Source organism: Saccopteryx leptura, chromosome 4 (genome assembly GCF_036850995.1).
Source record: "Saccopteryx leptura isolate mSacLep1 chromosome 4, mSacLep1_pri_phased_curated, whole genome shotgun sequence".
NCBI classification, from domain to species: domain Eukaryota; kingdom Metazoa; phylum Chordata; class Mammalia; order Chiroptera; family Emballonuridae; genus Saccopteryx; species Saccopteryx leptura.
In genome coordinates this window covers 205,595,923-205,618,676 of record NC_089506.1, presented here as the reverse complement: position 1 = coordinate 205,618,676, position 22,754 = coordinate 205,595,923, and the positions used below count along the sequence as shown (strand labels likewise).

Here is a 22,754-nt window from a genome sequence, read left to right as displayed (position 1 = left end):
TGGCTTCAGAAAAATACAGAAAAAAAATAAAATAATAAAAAAAAAAAGGCGTGGAGTGTGAACACAAGAGTTCTCCAGTTGGGGAAGGTGAAAAAGCATTGTGGAGACGGCTGGGGGAGCTGGGTGCACAACGTGAAGGTATTTAACACGACCGGACTGTATTCTTAATAATGGTTGCTGGGGACTAAAAGTTTATCTCCCCAAATTCACATGTGGAATCCTAACCCTGTTGTGATGGTACTAAGAGGGGACTAGGTCACCAGTAGGTTTATGAATGGGATTAGTGACCTTGTAGGAGAGACCTCTCAGGGCGCCCTTCTTGTTAGGGCACGGGGAGAAGACAAGTCTACGAACCAAGCAGGGTCTCCCCAGACAGCAAGTCTGCCTGGGCCCTGATGCTGGACTTCCAGCCCCCAGAACTGTGAGAAATAAATTCCTGTTGTTTATAAGCCACCAGCCGATGGTGTTATGTTATAGCAGCCCAATGGACTGAGTCAGTGGCTATTTTTAATGTATATTTTACCACAATAGCAAAAATGATTTTTCCCTACAAAAAGAGAGAAAGAAGATGCTTTAAAAAGCCTTCACACATTCATGCATCATTCCTTTAAAAACCATCAGTTCAAAACTCATCGATGTGATTCCTTTCCTTCGTCGCACAAAGATGGAGTGTCTGCTGTGTGCCGGGCAGTACACTATGCAAGGGGGGAGGGGGGGTACAAGGCTGAGCCAGGAGAGGGGCTGCGGCCTCCAACAGGCTGTCTAACTTTATATGGAGCTTGGGGATAAATTCCACGCAGGGAAGACTTCCCCAGTGGCGTGAGACGGCACGGCACGTTGGAGTAAGGGAGTGGTGAAGGGGACAGGTCAGTGCGGGAGCCACAGGGCATAGGGACACAGTTAGACAGTCCTTCCCACTCCTCAGGTTCAAAAAGCACCCCACCCCTCAACACGGGTCCTGATGCTACTGAAGCCCTACGAAGGTCAAAGGTCACATTTTCAAAGACGCTGATGTGAATGAAAATCTGCTCAGACCTGGCCCCTGGGGCTCTGATGTCCATACCCACCCCAGCCTTTGGGCGCTGTGGTGACAGCCCAGCTGAGCTGCAAGCTCCCACATCCAGAGGGGGGGGGGAGATTTACCCCTAGGTGCTCCAGTCCTCCGAGGGAGCTCACAGCCCGTGCCCCCTTCTGCTGGACAGGCTCACAGACTGTGGGGCAGGTGGGACCGTTTCAGCAGCTGGGGCAGGCAGACAGCTCCACCCACTGCTGCTGAGACCACAGGAGGAAGGTGAAGCTGTGACAGCGGGGACAGCGGGGACAGCGGTCCCCAGGCACGGCGACTCACTGACCTTAGCCAGCTGCGTCTGCAGCTTATTCTTCGCATTGGTCACCTCGGAGATGCGGGCGTTGAAAGCCAGGTTGGTGTTAGTGAACTGATTCCACATCTGATCCGACAGGGTCTCCAGGAGTCTCGCGGCCTCCTCCTGCAGCCGGATGGTGTTGGCCCGCATGTTCTGCGAGTGCCTGATGTTGTCGTTACTGAACTTGGCCCAGGTCTCGGGCACGGAGACCCTGCAAGAGGCACGAGGGTGAATTTCACACAGGTGAGGATCAGGAGGGTGTGGCAGGCCTTAGGGACCCCCAAGTCCAGGGCTGGCAGCCTCGGCACTCGACACCTGGTAGGGGAGCAGACTGTTGAGGGGGCCGTCCTGTGCACTGGAGGGTGCTCGGCACCCCTGCCCTCTGCCCTCCAGATGCCAGGAGCAATGCCGCTCCAGTGTGACAACCAAAAAATGATGTCTCTACATTGCCAAATGTTCCTCGAGGGAGGAGGCGCAATGAACCCCAGTTGAGAACCACTGGACTAATCCAAACCCCTCGTCGTATAGGTGAGGCCACTGCAGCCCAGAGAGAGCAGCGGCTTTCTTTGGTGAGTTACAGGAGAGGAGAGATTCCCGGAAAAGCTCTTTTCTGTAACACTTCTTCCACCACCACCACCAAAACCACAGAGACAAGGCACGTGATGCTGGCAGCAGGGTCCCTTCAATTCAGGGATAAGCATGTAGCCATGTCACTTACACTGACTTATTGGTTCAATGAATGTTCTTTGAACACCTACCATATGCCAAACCTTGTTCTAGGCACTTGGTATAGAGCCATGAATAAGAAAAGCAACATCCCTGACTTCGCGGCGATATCTTTCCAGTGAGGAGAGGCAGACAAAACTAAAGATGTTTACACATGGTGTTATGGCCTGTCAAGGAATTTGGAGCAGATAAGAGAGAGATAAATGGAGAAGGGCCATTATATGTCAGGGTCACAGAGGAAAATAAACGGAATGTACACTCAGAGAGTGTTGAAGTGCTTATGAATTAGCAATTGCATGGAGTCATCACCACCCGAGCTGTGAAGGGCAAGTGGAGATGGATAGGTAGGGGAGGAGGAGCCCTGGAGGACTGCTGGAAGGGACGGGGAGAGGGAGCAAAGTAGGATAAATCCGCAACATCTTCTTCCTCCTGTCTTCCCTCCATCTCCGGCTGGTGACCCTCCTATTGGCTAAATGCAACTGGAAACCAGACGGCAACGAGCCAGAAGGCAGTCCACAAAGGGCAGCCTCCTCCCTAGCAAGCAGCTAAGGAACGAACCAGGAAGGTGAATGGAGACACAGACTACTTTAAGAAGGGCAGACAAGGAAGGCTTCTTGGAGGCGGTGGCTGATAAGGGATTCAGTTTAGGCAACAGAAAGTTCTTCCTGCAGGTATATAAATCCCCCACAACAAGCAACCAACCAGCAAGCATTTTCCCTCGGGAAAGAGTTTGAGAAGGGGAAAAGGCAGGTCTTTGAGCTGGCTTCAGCTCCCGGGTAAACCAGACGAGGTCATTTTTCAAGATCTTTTCTAGCCAAGGAGTCTTGATTTTTATTCTCAGGCAGTAGGGAAAAAGAGACTGAATTTTCTGAAGTAGAAGTGTCTTTTCAGACTTTCTAACACAGCCTTCAATTGTATGGTGAATAAAAAAATGTTAAACACAGTATAACATGTGGTTGTTTTGTCTGGCTTTTGCAGGAGTTAAAATCAAGCGATACACAGGGCTCCTGGGCTTCTGAAGACAGGAGAGGACACTGTGTCTGATTCAGAGCTTTCATTTCAACAAAGACCTGAGGCTCAGAGAAGTGAAGTGTCTTTCCCAAGGTCCCACAGCTGCTCACCATCGGATGAGGAAGGAGGAGGTGCCAAGGACAGCAGATAGCGACCAGCAGGTTTACCCCGCAGCTGAACGGTGCTGAATGGGGCACGTCACTGTCCTGAGCAGCCGCTCCTGCGCCCTCGCCCTCCTCTGGAGCAGACAGCTGAGCTCCGCAGAGAAAATAACCAGCGTAATCACATTCTCCCTGCGGGGAGTTTGCCAGAGGCAGCCTGTCTCCTCGCAGGTGGTGTGCCTCCAGAGGGGTGGGACGTGCTTTCTGTAGCCTGTGCCCTCTAATGGCTGAAGAGGCAGAGACAGCAGGCTTCGTGGGGAGGCAGAAAGGTCTGGATAAAGCTCACGGGCACAGTGTCCATCTAGTGTGGGCTCCGATCGTGGCTCTGCTGCTCACTGTGTGAGACTGGGCCAGTCGCTTCACCTCTCTGAGCCTTAGTTTCCTTATTGTAGAAGGGGATAATAATGGTGCCTACCCCCTGTGGTTGTTGAGTGACTGAATGTGAATCCCCTATCAGGGGCTCCTGACTATAGTAAACACTCAATAAATATTTGTGATTCATGAAATGCTGTGCGTACAGCTCTCAGCAGGTGTGTGGGACACAGGAAACGCCAGGTAAAAGGCATCCACTATCATCATCACCATCATCAGTTAATCCATGGCAACGGAACTGCGGTGAGAACAGACACTGCAATTCAGAGTCTTCAAACATCTTTCAAGCTGCCCAGACACGGCCTTGTCTAAGAAACCCCAAAGAAAAGCCCTGAGCTAGCACATCTAGGGGGCGATTAGTCACCACAAACAGCAGTGGAGGCGTTGGGTGAAAGACTTTAAATAGCAGCCCCTCCTGGGCATGGAAATCAGAGTCTCTGCCCACTGGCCTGGCTGCCCAGGTTTCAGGGAGGCATCTGTGTGGGAAGGGAACCTTCTGGACTCCGTCCTGATGGGCAGTTGCAGATGAGGGCACTGAGCCCCCTGAAGTCCTGCTCGGCTTGCCAGCGCCATGGGGGCGTTAACCTTGTCAGGAAAAGAAAGGTCCCCAGGAGTTGTCATTGCTGAAAACTCCAAAGGGTCCCCTCAACACTTCCATGTTTCCTAAGATCCAGAAAGTGACCTTGGTCCAGGAGACTGCCAACAAACTCTTTCCCTCCTTCTCTCTCCCCTTCCTCCCTTCCTTTCGTCCATCTTTCCCTCCCTTCCCCCTTTCATTCATTCTTTCATTCAACAAATATTTATTGTACACCTACTATGTGACCAGCACAAACCTTTGCACTAGGAAAATTTTTAGGAGACAAAAATAGACACCACCCTTCACTGGCTCACTCAATATCTCTCTCTCTCTCTCTCTCTCTCTCTCTCTCTCTCTCTCTCTCCAGCCTTCAAACCACTGCCTGGGAAAGCAGGCTGCAGTTCTGCAGAAGTTCTGGGACACTGTGACATGCCCACAACAGTGCCCGGCATCCAGAAGGCTCCTACCTCATAGCTGCTGTGCTGAGAAAATGAGCTCATACAGCAAGTGCTCAATAAGTGCTGGCTGCTGTCATTCCCCTACAGGAGGCTCTGTGCTCAGCACTGCACATGCCCACATGTTTATATTCATAGCACCTCTGGGAGGTGGGCACTGTTATTACTCCAGTGCTATAGATGAGGAAACAGGGGCCCACGGGGACTAAGCAATTTTCCCCAAGTGCCAGCGTCGAGGCGGGAACAGAGCCTGCAGAGTGCCCTTGCCACTGTCACCACTGGTGGACATCAACTGGCTCTCCCCGCCGACCGTGACTTCCGCCTCCCTCTGGGTACCAGCATTTTGTTGTGGGATTTGTCTGTGGCATCGCCAGTTGAGGTGCCCCAGCATGTCCTGGCCCAGCATCACGGGCTGTGTGACCCTCACTAAGCCTGGTGCTTGCTCTGTCTTGCTGGAATCTGAATCTTGGGCAAAGTGGGCAAGAGTGGAAAGACGGTGGTGCTCTGGCAAATTAGCTGATTAGTCCTCACTTCCTGGCTCGTCCACACTGCCAGGGCCTTCCCCTCCAGCCTTCCCCTGGAGTCTGTGGCTCCCCACAGCCTTCCAGTATATTCCAGCTTGTCCTAAGTTTTTGAGCCAGACTCGGATGCTGTGGGTTGCAACAGAGGATCCCCATTCAACCACAGCACCTCCCACTTGACTGGTGCATGATGCCTTTTAAGGCTGCCTGGCAGGAGACTCGGAAACCCTCACTGCCACTGGCCATGACCAGATGGGGACCATGACCAGATGGGGACCAAGAGCCCGGTACTTACGTGCCATTGACCTTCTCCACGCCATGGAAGAAGTTGATGGAGTCTGACGTGTTTCTCAGGTTAAAACATTTTTCATCGATAAATTGGGCCGAGCTTTTGTCCTCAAGGTCCCTCTCCAGAGCGTGCTGAGCGTCTCGGTTATCCCTGGGGTGGGTGGGCGCGGGGAATGTCAAGGATTTATCCCTGGATTGTGCTCTGTCCCCCCAGCAGCCTTTCAGCCCTCTTCCCACCGTCATGCCCACACCACATTCCCAGGGCCTCCCCCCTACTCCTCCAACCTCTCCCCAATCCAAGCAGACCTGTTGTCATTAGAACAGGGGTGAGCAAACATTTGCTGTAAAGGGTCAACTACTGTGGGTCATATCGTCTCTGTAGCAGCCACTCAGCTATGCAGAAAACAGTCATAAATAATATGTAAATGGTGAGTATGGCTGCATTCCAATAAAACTTCCTTTACAAAAACAGGTGATGGGCCAGCTTTGGCCCTCCAGCTGTAGTTTGCTGACCTGATTTAGAAGATACGAATTCACACTTTGGACAAAGCCTGGTATCGCTTTAAATCATGTGCCTTACCCTATGCCCTGCACAGAGGGAAAAGAACGTGACTAAGACCCAGTCACTCACCTTAACTTTGCTCACTGGTTTGTGTAAATAATACAGTAAAACTACATAAGGTACAGGATGGTAAGGGCAACAGTGCAGGTTTGTAAAAGATACAAAGTAATGTACAGGAGGAAGCCGTTAACTCAGGGTGAGGGGGTCATCAGGGAAGGCTGGGCTGGGTTTTCATAATAATAGGAGTAGACATTATGGACAAAGTTGGGTGGGGGAATGAGAATTCAAAGCTGAGGACACCACAGGCACCAAAGCAGAGGAGCTAGAGACCTCCAAGGGTTTAGGGACCTAGAGGCAGCTCAGTAAGGTCGTCAGAAGCAGGGACTCCACAGAGTTGAAGTTCAGTCTAGGATTGGGCGAGGTCAGGGGCTGGGTGGAGTCAAGGACTGGGAGGAGTCAGGGACTGGGCGGAGTCAAGGACTGGGCAGAGTCAGGGACTGGGTGGAGTCAAGGACTGGGCAGAGTCAGGGATTGGGCAGAGTCAGGGACTGGGTGGAGTCAGGGATTGGGCAGAGTCAGGGACTAGGCGGAGTCAAGGACTGGGTGGAGTCAGGGATTGGGCAGAGTCAGGGACTGAGCAGAGGTTCCTACAGGCCACTGTTCAACAAACTCTAGATTGGAGAACCATTTCCATGCTGCTTGTCATATTCCCAGAGTACATATACTATACATTTACTTGATACTTTTTATTAGATCACTTTTAAAATATAAATTAGTATATTTTAAAAGGAAAGTGTCCATCACTGTCTTGAAAGGAAAACCAGTCATTTTTTTCCATTAATAGGTTACCTCAAACATAAATACTACGTAAGCACTAAAAGAATCCTAGCTAGAATCTGTTGTCTCTAGAAGGCTCACGCCTCAACCTTTTCCTGTAGCCCTCTTAATTGAATAAAAAGAGATTAGTCAGAGTTAGACACACCTAAGCATCGAGAGGGGCTTTCGCCTTGAAGGGCTCAGAAAACTGAAGACTAAGGGAATTGCAAGTTATGTCCAGACACCAACTAAAGTGACTGGTGCACACCTTACATTGGGCTCTCTCTTCCCCCATCTATATCCTCTCATTCTCTCTCTTTTCTTCCCTTTCTCTCTCTCTCTTACACACACACACCTTTGTCTCTTTCTGCCTCATCTTTCTTGGTTTCTCTCTTAGGGCCTGTGTGTGTGTGTGTATGTCTCTCTTTCACCTTCTCCCATTTGTCTCTGTTTATCTTTTTGCCACTTTCTTTTTCTGTCACGGATACTGGGATCTGGTATGGCAGTGGTCCCCAACCCCTAGGCCATGGACCGGTACCGGTCCATAGGTCATTTGGTACCAGTCCACAGAGAAAGAATAAATAACTTACATTATTTCCGTTTTATTTATATTTAAGTCTGAATGATGTTTTATTTTTTAAAAATGACTAGATTCCCTCTGTTACATCCATCTAAGACTCACTCTTGATGCTTGTCTCATAAGTTCGACAATTATATTTAAAAATACCACAGTTTTTACACCAGTCGCATAATTTTATTTTGTGCATTTATCCGTCCCACCCTGAAGGCCAGTCCGTGAAAATATTTTCTGACATTAAACTGGTCCGTGGCCCAAAAAAGGTTGGGGAACACTGTGGTAAGGGGTTTCAAACAAATCAGGAGCAACAAAACTAAATCCTGATGGTGGGCCCCACCTATCGGGATATTGAGGGAGCCACGTTAGGGCAGAAGGAACCATCTTGGACTCTTGGGGCCCTCTGAATTGGCAGAAATAGAGCTCCATTGTGTCTAATGAGTTAGCAGGTGGGCAAAGACCAGGATAGGATATAGGGGAAAAGAACATGCCGGAGCACTAGAGGGGAACCGGGTCAGAATCCCTGACCAGCTGCTCCAGACTCCCGGCGCTGGCTAAGGAGGCCTGGGTAGATGGGACAGCCCCCATCTCCCGTGACAGGCCCATGATGGAGAGCCCGGCCCGGGCCAATGCTCACCCAGCTGCTGGTCCACCAGAAATGCCGGAACTTGGCTCTTGCCCAATCAGGAAGAGCCTTTCCTGCTTTGTTAGGGAGGCTGGTGAGCTGTCCAGAGGGGGGTGTCAGTGCTCACCCAGAAAACCACAAATCAACAGCCCAGGCCTGCCTATGCCAGGTTGGCCACCTGAGTGGGTCAGCAGCAGAGCCTCCCCACAGGGGACTGGGACCCACCGATCAAGCTCTGGCTGCCTCCTGCAAGATAACAGGCGCCCTCTGAGAAACGGGCTGCTTCTCCTGACCCAACAGTCCCTCCCCAGGGTGGCCCGCCCCGGTCCTGCAAGAGGGAACGTCCCTACACCTGCTCTCTGCCCGCGCTCTCGGCCCCAGCCGCTTCATCCCCTCAGTGTCCATCCAGGTGTCGCCTGCTCTCCTTTCCTCTCTTTGTCTGTCTGTCCCTCTCCATCTGTTTTTCCATCTCTAACCCACTCCCATGGTTTCTCTTTATCTGAGCACAGCTGTGTCTCTCCTCCGTCACTCTGTGTCCCTCTGTCTCTCTGCTCCACCCTGTCTCTGTTCATCACTTCCTGTCTTTCCTTTTCCGTCTGTCCCTGAGATGACAGTGCTCATTCTGCGTTTCCCAGCTGATGGGGCTGTCTCACTCTGTCTCAGTCTCTCTGGTTCTCCCACCTCTCCTGCCTCGTCCTCCATTGCCTGGCGTTGTACCCTGGTCTCAGAACTTCTCTTCCAGGGTCCAGCTCCCCAATTTCAAGTCTGGGTTTTTATTCACTCTGCTGGTTCAAACTGTCCCATTCCCCAAACTTCAGCCCTCCCGTCACCCCAACGCCGAGTTTTGTCACAGCCTATGTCAACAACAAATAGAAAAGCATTCACTTGCCAAAAATATGTAATTGTAAAACTAAGGGCAATAAGAATACAATGAAGACATTTGGCTGGCCAAACTTCCTGTTTAAATCCAAGTATTCAGGTTTTATTGAAAAGTGAATTAATTTATAGACACACATTAGGCAAAGAATAGTCCAAGTGTCAGGTGGCATTCTCAGAAATCAGGACAGAGGCACATAAACGACAGAATTTAACTCGACTGTCCCTTCAGCCACTGCTGTGTGTTGGCTAAAGTGATACCCCCACCTCTGACACCTCCCTGGACCTGCCCTTGACCACGCCCCAGCTCTGCTGGTAGCTTTTCAACACTGCCTTCGATGCTATTTTGTTCTGGGCAATTCTCTCCAGTCCCTCCCATCCTGTTCTCACTGCATCAAGGAGTTGAGGGGCTGCCATGGGGTGGGGGTGACTGCTATTGCTTGGCACTAAGCCCCCAGAGCCTGTTTGCAAGCTGCCTGGCCCCTCAGCATCCCACCCGGGCTGCCCATGTGCCCAAGCAGCAGAAAGGAGAAGCCTTGGAAAGACTGTCAGTCCGCCTCTTGCTATCATTTATCAGTATCTGAGTGAATGACAAGGAGAAGCTAGCTGCATGAGTTAAAGGCACGTGCTCAGGTCAAGGGCTTAGCTGTGAGCCCCAAGCCCTGTTAAAACTCAAGCCTCCCTTTAACTATGGGGGAACCTCCTGGTTTGTCATGATACCAGTTACATAAACTTCCAAGAACTAAAAGCTGATTTCTTTTGAAGCCTCTTGGCCAAGGCACCCACCAGCTCCCCTCTGGAGATGCCAGGGCCCTTCACCTTGATGCCCAATGCCACCCACTCTCTGCCTTTTCTCAAGGTTCAGAACTCAGACCGGGAAGCCTCGGGTGAAGAGGGGCCACAGGGAGGGCAATTTCTTTTGCTGAGGCCCTCGTTACAGGAACAGCCTGTGATGTGCTGACTCTTGGGAAGTCAATGTAACATCCTATTCACAGAATGAAATCCCACTGGAATCTTCCTATTGACAGAATGAAATCAGCTATGTCCGTAGCATTTATACCTCTGAAATTGACAAATGCTCCAAATCAGGATTTTTGTCTCCTTTCCAAGGGAGCTGGTTGTTAAACACTTACCAGTACAACACTGACCAAAAGAATCGCCTAGAACTGGGGGGCCATCTGGCTTGCCCCTCAAAACCCAGGGGACCCAAAACAAAGTCCAAGAGGGAGAGAAAGCAGCCCTTACCGCATCTGGATATCAATTCTTTGAGCTAGTTTTCTCATCTGTTCTTGGCAACATTTCAGCAGATCTACCTCCTGCAATGAAAATGTCAGAAAGAACGGTGCCCCTTAGATGTCTCCCAGGCCAGTGTCCCACCCCTCACCTCTCATTGCCCACCCTCCCCCCCACGAGCTGAGGTATCAGGCTGGGGTCCACTTCCTGCCACATGATCCCAGGGCCAGCCAGATAAGGGTTGATGGTGGAGCTCCACATTCTTCACCCATTCTCGTCTATTTTTATATACTTCTAGATTAAAAGAAAATCTACCCTGGCTTGTGGTGGCGCAGTGGATAAAGTGTTGACCTGGAATGCTGAGGTCGCCGGTTCAAAACCGTGGGCTTGCCCAGTCAAGGCATATACGACAATCAATGAACAACTAAAGGGAAGCAACTATGAGTTGATACTTTTCAACCACCCCCTGTAAAATCAATAAATAAAATCTTGGAGAAATTTTAAAAAAGGAAAATAAAGAAAATCTAGCACCTACTCCATGCTAACTACTCATTGATAGATTATTTTATCATTATATTAAATAATGTACACAAAGTGGCCCAGTGTGTGACATATGGTGTGTGCTCAATAAACGCTAGCTTTTATTATTGTTCTTTACTGGTACGATGATGATGGTGCCCATTTTGAAGATGAAAAGACTGAGAGCCAAATGACCTTTCTTCCTGTTCCTAAACCACAACCTAGTCCCCACCCAGGCTCCCTGGGCCCCAACGTTGCATGGGCTGACTCGTGTGGCTTCTGCTCTTGGCAGACTGCGTGGAAAACTCTCTGACTAGCTCGCCTTCCCTCTTCGCCTGGAGGGGCTGGGCACACCCAGGAGGCACCTTACCTTCATAAGGTTTTGCTCCACATTGTCATGGACCAACTCGATTCCTATCCTTTTCTCTCGGTTGTATAGACACTCCAGGGCCACCTGTAGGAAGCAGCGGAAAAGTGTGTGTTCTCCCTGTAGTCGCATGTGCACCTGAGTGGAGGGACTGACGTCTATCTCAGCCATGATGTGTTTAATCCCCGGGAACCCTGGGTGCTCCACCTAGCCTCACCATCGTGCATCTGGGTGGGTTATGCCTCCCACCACCAGGGGCTGGGTGTGAGATGCCATGGCTTCAGATGGGTCCAGTGCTGGTGCAAAGCTCGCAGGCTGGCTGTGCAGGTAAGTCAGCTCGACGAGTGTAAAGCACTCAGAATACTGTCGATATTACCCGTGGATATACAGTTGAGCCTTAAACAACACAGTTTGAACTGCACAGGTCCGCTTATATGTGGATTTTGTTTTTTAATAAAGTATTAAATGTATTTTCTCTTCTTTATGATTTTCTTTTCTCTAGCTTACTTTACCGTAAGAATACAGTTTATTGTACATATAACATGCAATTTGTGTGTTAAATGAATTGTTATTGGTAAGGTTTCCAGTCAACAGTACACTGTAGTTAAGTTTTTGGGAAGTGAAAAATTATATATGGATTTTTGGCTGCACGAGTAGTTGATGCCCCTAACCCATCACTGTCCAGGGGGTCAGTTGGATGTGAAAACTCGTTTTTGGAGCTCTCTAAATGGGGGTCGGGGTGTCAAGACCCAGTCAACCCTGCCACATGGCAATGGACCTTACTACTGTCGCAGGGACATGAGCAGAGTGGATGGGAAGACAGGAGAAGTGGCAGCTCAGGGGAGCCCCTGCAATGAGACTGAGAAAGAATGGGCTGGGCCACTCGCCTGTAATGTCACAAAGAGCAGCGGTGGGGGCAAGCAGTGGGCAGCGTGACATCTTGGTGTCAGCATGCCAGTGCACCCGGGAACTGAGGAAGGAAAGGGGTGCATTGACTCCACAAGGATTTCCTGAGCCCCTTCTCTGTGTCACCCTCAGACAAGGCACTGGGGCCACCGCAATAAACTGAACAGACGGCCCGACTGTACTGGAGTCCTCACAGAGGGGAGAGAACCCACACATGTCAACCCAGAAAAAAATCATTTCTGACTGTGCCAAGAGCTGTGATGAAATAGGCAGGGAGATGGGAGGCTGGGGTGGGGAGGAAGGGTGTCAGCGTGGTCAGGGAGGGCTTCTCTGAGGTGACAAACCATGATCTAAGTCATGAGAAGCAGCAGAGGTGTACAGGAATAATGCACCGGGAGGAGGGAGCAGCAGGTGCAAAGGCTGAGGGAGGAGGGGGAGCAGACCAGAAGACGGGGGACTGGAGCGGGCAAAGCGAGGCTGGAGTGGTGGGTGGAAGCCAGCTCGTGCGGCGCTAGAGCCTGTGACCAGGAGTTTAGATACTAGGGTACGTGAGGAAGCCACTGAGGGCGTTAAGTGGGAGTGGGGAGATCCAGTGTCATATTTAAAATCATCCCTCTGGCTGCTGTCTGGACAATGGTCTGGAGGGGAGCAGGAGTGGGGATGCCAGGAGGGAGACAGTCTCATTGGACCGAGGTGGAGAGAACTGGATAGAACTGAGATGTCTCTGGTTCCCATGCTGCCACGTGGCTGTCTGAGGGGCCTCATGTGATGGGCAGAGCTAGGTTTTCCAGACAGGCTGGGAAGGAGAGCAGAGATTTGGGGTGCTTCCCAGGGTCTCTGAGCAGCATGCCAGCCCACTTTCCTCCCAGGGGAGAAATCTGGGGGCGTCAGGAAACAGTAGGACTCCTCCAACACCACCATAGTGGACGGAACCCGCGGTGTGTCTCCCAGGGGACCTGGAGGCAGGGCCTCTCCTACAGAAGTCCCCGCACCGGACATGGAGCAGAAACGGCTTCAGGAAACTTCCAGGCAGGTGGCTCTGGGTCCCCACATACTCTGGGGAGCAACAGAACATCGTCCTCTGTGGCCAGGATCAGCTCCCCCAGCACGAGGCAGATAAGCTGCTTCCTTACCCGGTGTCCACTCCAGGACCCAGAGGAAACGCTCACTTGCCCAGACTCCTCTGGAGCCGGGGAGCCCAGGTAAGTGCCGGCAAATGGGCGAAGAAATGGAATCACATGATGGGCCCTCTGAAATCTGATCATCCCCGGAGACTGCAACACGAGAGAGGAAACCCCTTGCTCGCAGGACAGCAGCTCCGTGCAAAGGATGGCCGAGCAGACGGGGAGGAGCCTGGCTACCTTGTGGCAGCAAGCAGAGGCTGCAGTTGCCTAGTCTGTTTCTCTCTAGAATCCTCACTGGGACAGAAAAAGAAATTCCTATTTCCTTGAGTCGTTGTAGTCGTACACCTGTTTACATGCCGCCAAAAGCCACCCTCACCGAGCCAGGATATGGCGGGAGACTGGGAGACCAAGGGAAGTGTCAAGAATGTCCACACTCAGATATTTATTCAACAAAGACTCACTGAGTGCCTGCTATGTGCCACGCACTGTGCTAGGCTGGGAAGACATTCAGTCACTGGTCTGGTCAACAGGCAGTCAGCATAGACATTGCTCTCTAAGGACCAGCACAGACATACAGGGACAGCACAGCCATCAGTCTTGAACACACTGGTGACAAAGCAGACAAGAATTCCTGCCCTCGTGGCAGCTGTATTCTAACGTGGGGAGAAAACCAGTGAATAGATAAATGTGTATATCACAGAGCACGTTAGAAGGTACTAAGGGCTCTGGAGAGAAACAGGACAGTTATTCTGAGTTATGTGCTCTGAAGACCACCACCCCCACACGCAGACACACACGACTGTAATATCTTGATGGAACTCTTTTTGATGTAATCCCAAGGAGAAGAAGGAATTCCATTTGGTGCGAGGAACCCTGATTTGACTGGGGATTACCCTAAATTGACTGAGATTCTTATTTTTTCTCTTTTAAAATCTGATTCTAGAGGATGGTGCCGCTCAAGTCACCCTGCAAGGTGCCTGTCACTGTGCTCATCACTCAAGGGACAGGCAGGGGGCTGCATCACGGCGCCACAACACCCTCCCTCACGCCAGCTCACCTGCAGCGGGCTGTTCACCTCTTCGGCCGCGCACTCCAGCCGTTTCTTGATTGTGTCCAGGCTCTGGTTCTCACCCAGAAGCCTCTCCAGCTCGTAGCTCAGCTCAGACTTCCAGAAGCCGATGTCCGACAGCCTCTGGCCCAGGTTCCGGCAGGTCCCCTCCTGCATCTGGCGGGTCAGCTGGTCCTTGTCCTGCATGAGCCGCACGGAGTCCCCCATCAGGCGGCCAGCCCACAGCCGAGCGGCCTCGGCGCCGCGCACCTGCAGCTCGTTGGACTTGTCCCAGTCGTGGGGGCTGTAGCGGCAGAAGAGTCCCCAGCGGAGCTCGGGCAGGACGGTGGGCGGCTTCAGGGTGCCTTGGCACGTGGCTCCCTGGTCCTGGCAGGTCTGGACGTTGGAGATCCTGTACAAGAGGCTGGGTCTCCATGAGTTGAGGTAGCGGTACCCAGGCAGGTAATAGGGCTGGTAACATTCCTGGATGACTGGGCCCGGCGCAACCGGAGGCAGTGAACTGTAGCCACAGGTTTTCCTGGGGCCACAGTAAGCGGGGGTCTGACTGGTTCCGAGAAACTCCATCCTTTCCCGTCGGCCCCACAAGGGCAAAACTCTGCCCACGGAAGCCAAGGCACACAGCAAGGGAAGGAGCTGCCCTTAGGGACCTCTATGATTCCGCACTGCTGTCATAAAGCCTGGGGGATGGGCCCGGGCAACATGGCCCTTGCTCACTTTCAGGTCAGCTGGGGCCATATTGTCCCAATCAAAACAAAAAAAATCAACAAGGTGAATATGAGTTCTTCAATCCATAAAGTTGGAGATGCAAGAAATGACATTTATCTATATTTCCATAACCATCGAATTGGCCTTTCCAGGCCTAACTCTGCGTATGGGAGAAAATTTAACGTACTCTACTCCCATAAATGCAGCCAGCCCACTCAGGGCCAGTCTGGTCAAAGCTAGTTGTTTTCTTTCTGTCTTTGTCCCCAAGATGGCACCAAAGCGGAGCACCCGCAGCACGGACTACTTACTACTCAGCAGCCAAAATGAATAAACTCTCGCACAGGAAACAACACAAATAAATCTCAAATGTATTCAGCTAAGTGGAAGCAGCTAGATTCAAAAGGCCACATCTTGCGCGATTTCATTTACATGACATTCTGGAAAAGGCAGATCCATAGGAACAGAAGACAGATCAGTGGGTACGGGGCGGGGGGCAGACAAGAACATTTGAGGATGGCAATAGTACTGTTCTATGTATATCTTGATTATGATTGTGGTGGGGGTCACACAACTAATGTATTTGTCAAAACCTGTAGAATGCTCTACTAGAAAAGGGTGAGTTTTACGGTACATAAATTATACTTCAATAAACCTGACCTTGTCTGGCCTGTGGTGGCGCAGTGGATAGAGTGTTGACCTGGAATGCTGGGGTCTCCAGTTCGAAACCCTGGGCTTGCCCAGTCAAGGCACATATGACAAGCAATCAATGAACAACTAAAGTGAAGCAACTATGAGTTGATCTCATTCATTCCCTCTGTAAAATCAATAAATAAAAAATAAATTAAATAAATAAAAATAAACCTGAAGCCCTGGCCTGTTGGCTCAGTGGTAGAGCGTCGGCCTGGCGTGCAGGAGTCTCAGGTTCGATTCCTGGCCAGGGCACACAGGAGAAGTGCCCATCTGCTTCTCCACCCCTCCCCCTCTCCCTCCTCTCTGTCTTTCTTTTCCCCTCCCACAGCCAAGGCTCCATTGGAGCAAAGTTGCCCCAGGTGCTGAGGATGGCTCTATGGCCTCTGCCTCAGGTGCTAGAATGGCTCTGGTTGCAACAGAGCGATGCCCCAGATGGGCAGAGAATCGCCCCCTGGTGGGCATGCCGGGTGGATCCCGGTCGGGCGCATGCGGGAGTCTGTCTGACTGCCTCCCCATTTCCAACTTCAGAAAAATACAATAAATAAATAAATAAAATAATAAACCTGACCTTCATAAAGGGAGGGGAAGGGGTTAGGAGTTCCACGACTCAGTAGAGACCAAGTCTCTCTGGTTCGCTGTTCAGTCCCAGCACACCACTGAGTGAATGAATGGTGTCTAGATGAGAGTTTTATAATTTCAGAAATATTCAACCCTCTGTTCTATACCAATATTTTAATCCCATTAAGAAAATTCCCCCTGCCTGACCAGGTGGTGGCACGGTGGATAGAGCTTTGGACTAGGATGCAGAGGACCCAGGTTTGAAACCCCAAGGTCACCGGCTTGAGTGCGGGCTCATCCGGCTTGCACGCGGGCTCACCAGCTTCAGCGCGGGGTTGCTGGCCTGAGCATGGGATCATAGAAATGACCCCATGGTGGCTGGTTTGAGCCCAAATGTCACTGGCTTGAGCAAGGGGTCACTCGCTCTGCTGTAGCCCCCCCCCCGCCCCCCGTCAAGGCACATATGAGAAAGCAATCAACGATTCAATGATCAACTAAAGCAGTGAAGATTTGATGCTTCTCATCTCTCTCCCTTCCTCTCTGTCTGTCCCTCTCTGTCTCTGTCACAAAAATAAATAAATAAAAAATTCCCCCTGCTCCTTGTCTGGTGGGAGTGGCAACAAGATCTCAAGGTCTAGAATAAAAGGGTGCCTGATTTGTGGGGACTTCCCGCCCTTTGGAATGGAAAGAGAAGAATCTGGCCCTCCAATAGTCTTTGTTAGTGGAGTGTGACGGCCCATGGGAGTTTTCTCCCCAGTTGCCTACAACCAGAGCTGAAACACGGAAGGGGCACAAGAGGACTAGGGCGGAGAGAAATCACATAGATTAAACACCAGCCTTCTACCTGACGCTTTACACATACTCCTTTATTTCATTTCCGCAGAGAACCTGCAAAGAAAGCCTCAGCACACACACCCCTTACAGGACGACCTAAGAAAAGAGGGTGGGATCTGAACGCTGCTCACCTTGCAGGACCCTTTACAACGGGACCTCACACACAGCAACGCCTGCATGTCGAGGGCAGCCAGGAAATGAACCAAGAAGACGCAGGGTATTTTTAAAGCACTAACTTCTCAAGGTAAACATAATAAATTGAGCAATATCTAAGGGTTTAAAGTAAAATTTGGATTTTCTCATCATCCCTACCTCCTTTCAGTCCCCTCAGATATAACTACCATCGTCAGATTTCTGTATGTTTCCAGAAATACTCTAGGTATATGCAAGCATGAGTAAGTCTATCTCTTGTTCACACCGACGGTAAATACCACACACGCCACTCTCCATAGAACCACAACTCTTGGACAGTGTTTCATTCCACTGTTATCTACGTGACCATTCTCTATGACTGGGCATTTATGTTGTTTCCTGTCTTTTGCTGTTAGGAGCACTGCTTCTATAAACGTCCTTCCCCGCGCTTGTCTTTAAGTCAGGTAAATGGAGGCAGAGATTTCACGCAACACAACCACCCTCTCTGCACACGGGCGCCACTACCACCATCACGATGAGCACACTTCCATCACCCAGGAAGGGCTCTTGCCTGTGCCCCTCGCCCCAGCAACCACCCACGCCCTGTGTGCCCACAGAACGCCATACAAATGGGACCACGTAGTATGCCAGCCTCTCTCCCCTAGCCTGATGCTAAATGCAGTGGGCATCCTTCCACATCCACTTCTGGGCATGTCTGAGCACAACTTCTGGAAGAAGTTCTGGGTGAAAGCACATATTGTTTTACTTGGATGGATATTGTCTTGAAGGTTTCCCCCCTCCTGGGAGCCTCTAGAGATACGCTTTATTACTAGATATGTTTTTATGTGCTTGTGTATTGCCCTGAAGCTTTTCCTGTCCTATAAGTCTCTGGGGGGAGTGGCCAGGTTTTCCTTGAACCCCGGCCATGGCTTCCAGTTCAGACACTGAGGGACATTAGTCAGGGGTGGCTGATCTTGCCTGTTTGCCTTGGCCAGGAGCCCAGTCCTATAGGTGTGATATGAACACCAAGGCCCTCCGCCTGGCACCAGTTACGGGGCTGCTGTGGAAGGGGAGCAGGGCCATGAAAACCACCGGAGACTGGCAAAGTAAGTCCCTTGGTGACTTCCAGCATGGACAGCTCGAAGCAGGTCGGCAGTGCCTGTAGCCTGCTCCCCTGGGCCCCAGGTCGCCTGCTTCAACGATCTGGTGAAATGTGAAAGGACAAACCCCATTGGAAGTCAGCCCTCCACAAAGTAAAACTGCCGTCAGAGATACAAACATCTGCCTCTCAGTGCTTTGGGGCTCTGGCTTGATTTTCCTAAGCAGGGAAGGTCTCCTTAAAGAAAAGAATGGATCTCAAATCGTAATGTTTGACTTTGCATATACTATTGTTGACATAAGAAATGTCCAAACTGCCTGACCAGGCGGTGGCGCAGTGGATAGAGCGTCGGACTGGGATGCTGAGGACCCAGGTTCAAGACCCCGAGGTCGCCAGCTTGAGCGCGGGCTCATCTGGTTTAAGCAAAAAGCTCACCAGCTTGGACCCAAGGTCTCTGGCTCAAGTGAGGGGTTACTCGGTCTGCTGAAAGCCCGCGGTCAAGGCACATATGAGAAAGCAATCAATGAACAACTAAGGTGTCGCAACATGCAACGAAAAACTAATGATTGATGCTTCTCATCTCTCCGTTACTGTCTGTCTGTCCCTGTCTATCCCTCTCTCTGGCTCTGGTAAAAAAAAAAAAAAAGAAATGTCCAAACCTGTAGAGAATTTGTGTGACATTTTATTTATGCCAAACTAAAGTACATTGCTGGTAAGCAAGATCGCAAATGCTCTGAAGAATAACAGTTGTTTCTTTTATTCATTGGGAATTATGGAGGGAACAGAATGAAAATCACATGAAGGTGGGAGAAAGCGAGGTGGGGGTTGGGTTATAGGATAACAGGGTCATGTGCTCTCTGGAGGGTGGTTATGCTCCAGAGGGGTCTGAAGAGGAGGATTACTCTGGCAACTCCAAGGTGAGTTCACCTAGGTGCACAAGATCAACAGACAGGGCTTGCTCATGGCAAAGATAAACCTTCCACTAAGAAGTTATAGCTCTAGGGTGTGACTACCACCAGGACCTACCTGCCCACTTAGAAATGTATGATCAGATCACCTTGTGAGGTCACTTATTTTGTCCATACTATACATATTACATATACATGAACAAAAATAGATAGATAGATAGATAGATAGATAGATAGATAGATAGATAGATAGATATGACTCAAGCATTTTTTTTCCTGCTATAAAGAGAAGAATCTATGTGATGTTAGGGGAAGAAAGTTGGCAAGAGGTTTGATACAAACGAATCTGTTCTCTCAGACATGTTAAGTACTTACCCTTCCACTCCAGCCTGTTTACAGAAACATCAGTCACAGGGTCAATGACCATGGGTTGAGGAGTTCCCGTGTCCAGGAAGGATGCACATAGGGAAATCTGGTTGGTGCTGTTCAGGCCGAGGTGGACTTTCCCTATAATGGAATCCTGGCTCCACCCTCACTCCCAGCCTGGAAAATGGCAGGAACTGTGCTGCCCCTAAATGGGAGCTGTGAGAATCAAGTAAGGGCATAGCAAGGTACTTAGCACATAGTAGGTGTTATGTAATTGTTATCAGTATCATTATTATTATTATACCACACTTTACCACATCCTTTTATTTTATTTATTTACTTACTTATTTTAAGTGAGAGGAGGGGAGATAGTGAGATAGACTCCCATGTGTGCCCTGACCAATATCCATCCAGCAACCCTCATCTGGGGCCAATGCTTGAATCAACTGAGCTATTTTTAGTGCCTGAGGCTGGCACTCAGACCAACCAAGCCACTGGCTGTGGGAGAGGAAGAAGGAAAGAACGGGGAGAGCAGGAAATGGTCGCTTCTCTTGTGTGCTCTGACTGTAAATCAAACCCGGGATGTCTATACACCAGACCAATATTCTATCCACTGAGCCAACCAGCCAGGGCCTTTTTTAAAAAAGATTTTATTTATTGATTTTATGGGGGTGGGGTAGTGAGAGGTATCAACTCATAGTTGACTCACTTTAGTTGTTCTTTGGTTGATCAAACAAGCCCAGGGTTTCAAACCAGTGACCTCAGCATTCCAGGTCACTGCTCTCTCCACTGTGACACCACAAGTTAGGTGCCACATCCTCTTACTGTTATCCTTTGATAACACTGGGAGTTGGATATTATTCACTCCCTCATTTTACAGTGGGCAAACTGAGGCTCAGAGAGGTAAATTTGTTTGCCCAAGGGCACACAGCTAATCTCCAGAAACAAATCAGGTAACCCCCTCTCTGTTTCCCAAGGAGGAAAGGAGAATCAGATAAAATCCTGGATGTACTTCCAATGGGGATGGCAGGGAGCTCAGAGAACATCTAGTGAGGCCAGGTGACTTAAAACAAAACAATACAAACGTAGTCTCAAAAGAGCTTCAAGGGGCTCAAATCAAGGTGCAGGCCAAGCAGGTTCCTTCTGGTGGCTCCAGGGGAGAGTCCGTTTCCCGGCCTTTCCAGCTTCCAGAGGCTGCCTGCATCCTTTGGCTTGGAGCCCCTCCCTGCATCTGCACACCCAGCATTGTAGCATCTTATTTCCCCTCTGACTCTTCTTCCTCCCTCTTAAGGGTCCCTCTGATCACATTGGACCCGTCTAGATAATCCAGGATAATCTCCCTGTCTGGGAATCCTTAACCACATCTGTAAACTACCCTTAGCTAAAACAACGTACCCACAGCTTCCAGGCATGTGAACATCTTTGGGGGATGAGTATTCTCTCCACCATAGCAATCGATATGAAAGGATGCTGGCTAATAAAAAGTCAGGCAAAGGTACTGTGCTGTCAGTTGTCTAAAATGTGAAAAGACTCCGGATTGAGGAGGCATATTAAAGCATCTCCTAAACCATTGCTTTTCCCAAGGTCTCATTTATTTATGATGCGTTTGTTTTAAGTCTTAATAAACAACACTGTTTCATCTGAACTTAAGTTTCCATCTAGTCCTCTGGTTCTATGCCTCTCATATGTTAATTTTCCCTCAACTGATTTGGGGAGCATGCTAAAATGCAAATTCTGATTGAGTAGGGCTGGGACTTCCCCGAAATGTTGCTCAGGTGAGACTGGTCCATACCGTATCTGGAGCAGCAAGGCCTGAAATAAACTCTGTGAGAGAAAGGACCTTGTTTGATTTTGCACATCATTTTATCCACAGCACTTAGTAGAGCACCTGGGACACAGTAGGTGCACAATTTGGGTTTGCTGATTGAATGAAAAATGATAGATATGGATGGATGGATGGATAGATGGACGGATGGATGGAAGGATGGATGGATGGATGAGTGAGTACATAAGTGGGTGGATAAATGAACAAAACGATACAATTTCAGATGCCATTAAATGAGAAAAACAAATCGAAATCAGTTGGCCACAACTCAACCAAAAAAACAATAGTATAATCTGACAACTTAGTCCAGAAGACTCAAGGAAATCAACTTCATAAAAATTTAGAAAGTGCCTGACCAGGCAGTGGTACAGTGGATGGAGTGTCGGCCTGGATGTAGGGGAACCAGGTTTGAAAAATCAAGGGTGCTGGCTTGAGCGCGGGCTCACCAGCTTGAGCGTGGGGTTGCCCCATGGTCGCTGACTTGAGCCCAAGGACACTGGCTTGATTGAGCAAGGGGTCACTGGCTCAGCTGGAGCCTCCCAGTCAAGGCACATATGAGAAAGCAATCCATGAACAACTAAGGTGCCATAATGAAGAATTGATGCTTCTTATCTGTTTCCCTTCCTATCTGTCACTGTCTGTCCCTGTCTTTGTCTCTTTCTTGCAAAAAAAAAAAATTTTTTTTAGAAAGTGAAAATACTAACAGTAAGGCCCTTTGAGTATGTTACCTTTGTATTTGTCAATTGTGTCAAAATGAAAAAACTAACCAGGAGCATAATTATTCTGGAAATATTGTTGTATGGGGGGGAGAATGTTAATAAAATTATCTACTAAGTGCCATCAAGTACATCACTGCTTAGAGATTCACTGAGATAGTGTTTTAATCTCTTTTAAACCATGCCAATAGGAAACCGTCTCTTTCTGAAACCTCTGTGAGAAGTGGAGTAGGGAGACTGAGGAGATGGAAGACCAAGCCCGCTCACACACACAGCAGAGTTCCCAATCCCCCACCCCAGCTCTGCCTGCCAAACTAGGAACACACACAGCAGAGTTCCCAATCCCCCACCCCAGCTCTGCCTGCCCAGAACTGCACGGACTCTATTGTATTGCAATCTGTCTGGAATCTGCTGTTTGGGCAGCCTGACTTCCATGGTCTGTGAAGCAACAGCTCCATGTCTGTGAGTTTAATGTGAAACCCAACTGTCTGCAGGAGCAAGGTGACGGCTGGAGCGGTGCTGTCGTCTGCTAGAGCGGGCAGTAGCCATCCAAGCAACTCAAGTCAGCAAGCATTCCTGGGCTGCCCCCTGTGGGTGGGCGGGAAGCTTTCATCTGTGCCTTCCTATCAGCCAGAATTTGTAACTGGAGGTGGCTCCAAGCCATGCTTACAAAACCAGCAAAATAGGGGCACACACAGAAAAGACTGAGAAAATCTAGAAAGAAGCTCCTTTATAAAAAAACAACAACAACAACAAAAAACATAATCTCCATTGA

The 22,754-nt window shown here is 49.8% G+C and overlaps 1 protein-coding gene across 1 annotated transcript in view; it reads right to left on the bottom strand.

Annotated features, from left to right (window-relative positions):
- Positions 1-14,710, bottom strand: part of TEKT5 (tektin 5) — a 35,758-nt gene extending 21,048 nt beyond the window's left edge. Inside the window, exons 1-5 of the mRNA XM_066379974.1 lie at positions 14,135-14,710; positions 11,051-11,134; positions 10,174-10,244; positions 5,483-5,626; positions 1,353-1,575 (exon numbers count right to left, since the gene is read on the bottom strand). Coding sequence (XP_066236071.1) covers positions 1,353-1,575; positions 5,483-5,626; positions 10,174-10,244; positions 11,051-11,134; positions 14,135-14,710 — 1,098 coding nt within the window. The remainder of the gene's footprint in view (positions 1-1,352; positions 1,576-5,482; positions 5,627-10,173; positions 10,245-11,050; positions 11,135-14,134) is intronic.
- Positions 14,711-22,754: the final 8,044 nt, after the last annotated feature.